The sequence below is a fragment of the Stylophora pistillata genome, chromosome 11 (genome assembly GCF_964205215.1).
Source record: "Stylophora pistillata chromosome 11, jaStyPist1.2, whole genome shotgun sequence".
Lineage (NCBI taxonomy): Eukaryota > Metazoa > Cnidaria > Anthozoa > Scleractinia > Pocilloporidae > Stylophora > Stylophora pistillata.
The window spans coordinates 30,928,466-30,934,794 of record NC_142529.1 but is presented as its reverse complement, the minus strand read 5'-3'; the positions used below and the strand labels follow the sequence as shown (position 1 = coordinate 30,934,794).

Genomic DNA, 6,329 nt, shown 5'->3' with positions numbered 1-6,329 from the left:
CTGGATTCTGAAAACTAAACTGGAACACCCTTCTAGGAGTCTTGAGCAAGAGTTTCAATTTAAGGACTGCCCTGATTAATACCTGATTGGTGGTAAATATCTATGCAAACCCATGAAATGAGTAAAGCTTCACCACATAAGTAAGTTGCTAGTTTCACTTCAAGACTCAACCTTTGTCCTTGGTGCTTTCATGACAGAGGATAGAATTTAGTCACAAGGATCAAGGTTATTTCAACTTAACATTAATACAATTTATTCATGCAAGCTGCTTAACATGACATTAATTTAAAATACCTTGCAAATGCTGTCAGATAGGGATTTCACCAATTCCTTATCCATACTGCATCGAAAGCACAACTGAGCTGTTATCATGTATGACGATGTTACCAGCTCTGAGAGCTCAGACTTTAGACCAGCTAGTAAATGAGGCAATAACTGAGTTATAAACTTCTCTGTCACACTTGGCATCATATCTAAGGCTCCAACAACAGCTGAGGTATAAAATGTAAACAAAATTCTTAAGCTTGACGGAGGAATTTCCAGCTTTGTACCTTCCATCACCATGTCACAAATAAGAGAGAAGAAGGCTGGATCAGTGACGCAGTGTTGTAAGAAAGCTGACTTAGAAAGGGGAACTCCGGCTTTTTTAATGGGACTTAGCCAGTTCCACTTTGAGGAAGGATCTTTTATGGAGAGTAGCTGCAACACATGAGTGAACAAGTTTGTTTCGTGGTAAGGCAAAATACAAGTAACCAAACTATCAACATTGTACACGTGAATTTGGAACCTTCGAATAAGCCATTCCAAAACCTTATGAGCTGGTTTTAGCAAGAAGTACGGCGATAAATATTGCAGAAATTTTGAAATATGTTGATCGAGCTTTTCGTTCACATCTTTAGTCTGTAACGATCTTTCCAGAGACATTGAATTGTCGCCAAAGAGCGACTTTTCAAACATCCTAAAGGCAGGTTCGATAACTTTCAATTCCTCCAAGCCATTTAAACCGATAGAAAACACAGTTTCGTTGTCTATGTCAGCTGCCTCTTTAGAATCAAATAGCAGAGATGATTTTTTACTGGCTTGCACAGTAGCTGTTGAAGGCAAACTTCCCGGTATTTGTAGTTGTTGTAGTTGTTTTGCCAAGGAAGTCATTTTGGATTTTTCCACGTGCTTAGGACAGCAGAAGAAAGCGTGGAAACGCAGAATGGGTTACAAAAGGCCTGGCTACAAGGAATGTGGATTTAGTCTGAGGGTGGGGAGGGAGGGTAAAACCTGGAATTTGGTTAAATCTGATTGGTTATTTTGTGTAAACTCTGTCCAATCACGTTAATCTATCGAAAGGCGCGCGAAATGTGCGAACGCTTGCGGCTGGCGTGAAAAAATCTGAACGTAAACAAACCATTAGTTTAAATTACTAGTACTACGAATAGCTATAGCCGAAAAAGTAATAACTTTATACATGTATGTAATAAAGTAATAAAAGGAGATCGCCTCAAGATACAACTGAAAATGCCACGGTACCTGGGAATCGAGTTCCTTGCGGATGTAAGTACGGCACTTCCTCCAATCTTCATATAAGCAACAATCCCTACACTGTGAAATGATCTTGATCTTTTAGTAAACTTCTACTGTTGTTATCTAATTGTCCATTGCCAATAGTGGTTGTGTTGTTTTCTTTTGCAGGCCTTACAACAACGCAAAAACATGCTTTCCCAGATGCTTCTCACGACACCAAGCCATTTGGAGTATGTAGATACCTACACACACTATGGAACAGCTAGTGATAGGACACAACTTATTCCTCGACTGAAGAGTATAGAAGATATGATTAATAACTCTGGTGAACCTTCCTTTGAATTTTGTTTAGGGACTCTTGGGTTTGTTTCAATCCATTTTAAAATTTGCCTAATTTTCCATTAATCTTAACTTTTTCATATACAGAAATAGTTCCCTTCAAGTTGTCAAGTAGACAGCCCATTGACTACCTGGCACAGATCGTAGAAATCCCAAGCAAGATTCAGGGACCTGTGGCTTACTGCCCAGAAAAAACTGGGGAAGACATTGTTCAAAGCTCCAACCCAGACTCCCCTTTGGTATCCTTTGATATGTGGTCTGATCTTGAAAAAGAAATCGTGAATCATGTCATCAATTCATCAGCACAGGACAAAGAACAGTTTACACCAATCAATGAAAAGTCTGACGGTAATGAAATATGTATTGTTTGATCGTTCCAACTGACAACTGACTAATTAAGGCCTCAAACTGATCATGAGGGAAAAAGTGTATGAGAATTCTTTAGTGAAAGTGCAGCAGATCGATAAAGATCAAGATAAAATGGCAAATGTGTCAGTAAGTGATCTCCGTGTACTAATTTAAGTCACAAAAATTTGTTTGTCCTCTGCCAACATCTATCATTATCTTATAGATGACTCTATGAAACTTGAAGAACTAGAATTTACAGACAATCTCTACAGCATTCGTCAGAAGATTCCCAAAATCAGTGTCCTAGCTTCAAGGTTGAAAACCAAACTTGTTCAGGACCCTCTATTATTGGACAGCCAGGGTAATCCCTTAGAAGAGAGAAGCATTCTGAGGTCAGTAGTTCGATTTTCCTACCGCAAGGTCAATTAGTTGAGAATGTTTTGGGCGATCTGTATGACAGGGTTTTAGTGAGCCACTGGAAGTGTTCACTTAGTAACCGCGGTCCACATCAGGTCACTCGACTTTGTTTGCCCAAGAATTCTCCACACACCATTTTTTATAACTACTGACGCTCATATAAAGTTATTTTCTTATTATTAACCCACAGATCGGAAATTCAAACGTCTTTCAGGGTAAAAAATGCTGAAGAACAAGGACAGAGGGACAAGGAAGCGTTTCTAAAGATAAATTGCGTTGATAGTGTGAACGAGGTACGGAAGCTTGTAAAGGTGGGGCGCATTAAAAAACTAACCACTACAGAGAAATTGAGACAAAATGTAAATTTGAGGGAATGAGGTAAGAGATTCTGTTAAGATGGTCCAGTAGCCGAGAAGTTGTTGCGCTGGTAACATACTGCCTGAATGTCTCTTCACATAGAATGAGAAGATATTTGAAAACGTTTACAGTCCAGATATCACATCTAAAGATGTATTCCCCTTGAAAGAGACTCTTAGATTGCTTGATCTACATGAAAACAGCGAGCTTGTAGGTAAGTTTTGTCCTTTATTCACTACTGATAAATTGTAAAATATTTGGGAAATTGGATCATACTTCTGGCTGAGTTCACACTTGTTTGCCATTGTTACTGTCGCACAGTCAAAAATGACCTCGTAGGTCACAATACTATTGTATACCTGTGAATAAAGGCTGATAGTTTCGAAAGAAAATTTTTGGGGCTGCGTCGGCGGGAGTAACGAAATAATTTGGATATATCAACAAAGTTGGAATGGTAAATTGGCCACCGTAATGATTACAAAAGCTGACGTTTCGAGCGTTAGCCCTTCGTCGGAGCGAATAGAGGAATTGTGGGTTGTGTGTGCTTTTAAAGGCAGAAAATGGAGCTACGTTATTGGTGGGAGCATGGCAACGAGAAAAACATGAATAAATTAGTGGAATGAAAAGCGTTCGTTGACCCTGTGGGATTTAGACTGCCGATTCGAAAGATGAGCTTTTGTTCAAGATTTTTACGGCTTTCCGTGCCACCTAAGTGCAAGGAAAGACCGCAGATTGCCATGTGTTGCTTAGAATGATTAGGTAAATTAAAATGTCTAGCGACTGGTTTCGATGTGTCCTTGTCATTCCTTTCCAATCTGCGGTCTTTCCTTGCACTTAAGTGGCACGGAAAGCCGTAAAAATCTTGAACAAAAGCTCATCTTTCAAATCGGCAGTCTAAATCTCACAGGGATCAACGAACGCTTTTCATTCCACTAATTTATTCATGTTTTTCTCCTTGCCATGCTCCCACCAATAACGTAGCTCCATTTTCTGCCTTTAAAAGCACACACAACCCACAATTCCTCTATTCGCTCCGACGAAGGGCTAACGCTCGAAACGTCAGCTTTTGTAATCATTACGGTGGCCAATTTACCATTTCAACTTTGTTGATATATCCAAATTATATTGTATACCTGGTTTGTTCACGGGGGAGAACATGAGTGTAGCACACTAGCAAACCTCAAAAGTTTACACTTGATACTTTTATTTTTAGAAGAGAAACCTGTGCTTGTAGATCTGTTACAGCAACCCACTCACAGAGGTGTTGAAGCCCTCGCAGGTTCTAAGGAGAGCAGCGAATTGAAGACGAATGATTTTGTGAAATTAAATGAAGGTAATTTCCTGTCAAAAGCAGGTAAGTTCAAATTCAGAGGAATACTTTGAATTGTTTTGTTAGCTGTTCTGATCATGCTTTCAGCATCCTCTTGTTTTCACAAATCTTGTTTTCACAAATCTTGTTTCACAGAACTTACGCCAATCAATGCGCAAGCGGGCCGGGCGCGATACATTTTCTCAAAGAAAGAATTCTGTTCCAAACATTTTATCGGTGAAGTCTAATAGCAAAATACCGGCAGTGTGCTCAGGAGTTACTGAATCAACAAGAAAGAAAAATAAAAAGTTATAATTTTTAAATACTTAAGTTTGTATCAAATCCAAAGCTAATAAAGCTGGTGTGAAAACCGGAATTTGAAGCTCATTCAGCTAATTCAATGGTTCGTCTCATGCTACATATTCTTTGTGTGATGATATTAAAAAAAAAACTTTCAATCTTTAGGAGATCAAACCAGTGCTTGCGATGTCTTGGATGATCAGCATTTATTGGAATCTCCCTCTCATCTTCCAATTGTGGTGGAAAATCCCAGCAGCAAGAAGTTTATCAGTAGTTTGAAACCTTTTCAATTGTCTCCTGAGATAACTAGGTACACTCATAGAAAGAAGATCAGTTCTCTTTAAATACATCAGTGGTGAATCCTCGTATTGGTAACTTCATGTCTTCTCTGAGATTATTCCTAGCACTGTAATATGTACCTTCCTAGTAGTATTTCACAATCTTACCATTTTATCCTATCTGGTAAAGAAATTATCTTTATCGGCGGAGAACGATGACGAGAAAAATAGCAAGTTGAGACGTCAGATTCCGCGAACGAATCTCGACAGAATGAAAACTACTCACGAAATTCTCCAAACTAGTCAGATCGTAATTGATATATTTCTTAATTAACTGTTTGAAAATTCTACGTGAATATTTGATGTAAATTTCCTCAGCCCACCACTGTCACCCAACAAGATCAAGCAGTGTGTACAAAGCATATGGGAAAATGAGAAGTTTCTGTTCAGTGAACACTTAGCAATGGTGCTTCCTGGTACGTATGCTCAGAAAATCTTCCAGGTTAGTCAGCTGACTAATTGTGCAAGAGTTGTAGTTACTTACGATCGCGATTTACATTGTGTCAGTGCCTTTGTGTCCTATTTTTAGCCGCTACAGAAATATAGATTGCTTTAAGGTCGTTCTGAGGATCAGCACAATATTTTTTTAGGCAGGATCAGCCTTTCTTTAAGAGAGCTTCCCTTTTTGCAGAATCCCTTGCATCCAAAAAGGCCCCTTTTTGCCCTAATCGATTACATTTTACAGAGCGAACGCAAGTGCTGGTTTCAAGTCAAGTCAATTCCAATGAGTCCTCAAAATGAACTTAAAAATATGTTATTGAGTATCATTCTTTGTTCACTTAACGGATGTGAGTTTACCTAAACGTGAAACACTAAAACGCTTCGTGTATATTTTTAGTACCAACTACTTCATCCAGGAGAAAAAAGGATCATTCGACGACTTTGATACAAGTGGCGGTGAAGAAGTTGATCCTTTCTCAAGAACGTGTGGATGGAAAGGTGGAGTTAGGCATACCGTGGGACCCGCTTGCTGCGTCCACCGGAAAAATGCAGAGTTGCCAAAAATGTCTTCAGTCTGTTTCGTCGTGGAGGAGTGAAAAGCAAGCTCAAAGTGAATTACTCCCTCACCGAAAAGGAATTTCATATCGTGGAGAAGTCTTTCATAAAAATAGCATTTACGGTGAGGTTAATTTTTTGCAAAGCTATAAATAAACATAATAAAACTTTATCATTTTCTTATCAATTTTTTTTGTTCAGATGAGGTACTAGATGGAAGCCTGTCTCGAGACCTACAGCAATTTTCTGAGGGAAAGCAGAAAGAACGAAAATTGGGTAAATACTAACACAACAACGAATTTGAACTACACAGTTACGCTAAGTCCGAATACAAAGCTTGTGTACCATTACGTTCATCAAATGCATGATTTGAATACAAAACTGACTCTCAGAATCGTATTTAAGAGAAG

The 6,329-nt window shown here is 38.8% G+C and overlaps 2 protein-coding genes across 2 annotated transcripts in view; one reads left to right on the top strand and one right to left on the bottom strand.

The window, feature by feature from the left end:
• The window catches only part of LOC111336370 (HEAT repeat-containing protein 1), a 26,219-nt gene extending 25,015 nt beyond the window's left edge, over positions 1 to 1,204 (bottom strand). Inside the window, exon 1 of the mRNA XM_088739283.1 lies at positions 295 to 1,204. Within this exon, the coding sequence (XP_088595409.1) occupies positions 295 to 1,152 (858 nt within the window). The 5' untranslated portion in view covers positions 1,153 to 1,204. The remainder of the gene's footprint in view (positions 1 to 294) is intronic.
• Positions 1,205 to 1,301: 97 nt separating this feature from the next.
• LOC111336375 (uncharacterized) overlaps positions 1,302 to 6,329 on the top strand; it is a 12,264-nt gene continuing 7,236 nt past the window's right edge. The window contains exons 1-11 of the mRNA XM_022942457.2: positions 1,302 to 1,545; positions 1,684 to 1,840; positions 1,942 to 2,202; positions 2,426 to 2,594; positions 2,810 to 2,912; positions 3,079 to 3,190; positions 4,190 to 4,309; positions 4,751 to 4,895; positions 5,242 to 5,339; positions 5,762 to 6,043; positions 6,121 to 6,195. Of these exons, the coding sequence (XP_022798192.2) occupies positions 1,510 to 1,545; positions 1,684 to 1,840; positions 1,942 to 2,202; positions 2,426 to 2,594; positions 2,810 to 2,912; positions 3,079 to 3,190; positions 4,190 to 4,309; positions 4,751 to 4,895; positions 5,242 to 5,339; positions 5,762 to 6,043; positions 6,121 to 6,195 (1,558 nt within the window). The 5' untranslated portion in view covers positions 1,302 to 1,509. The remainder of the gene's footprint in view (positions 1,546 to 1,683; positions 1,841 to 1,941; positions 2,203 to 2,425; positions 2,595 to 2,809; positions 2,913 to 3,078; positions 3,191 to 4,189; positions 4,310 to 4,750; positions 4,896 to 5,241; positions 5,340 to 5,761; positions 6,044 to 6,120; positions 6,196 to 6,329) is intronic.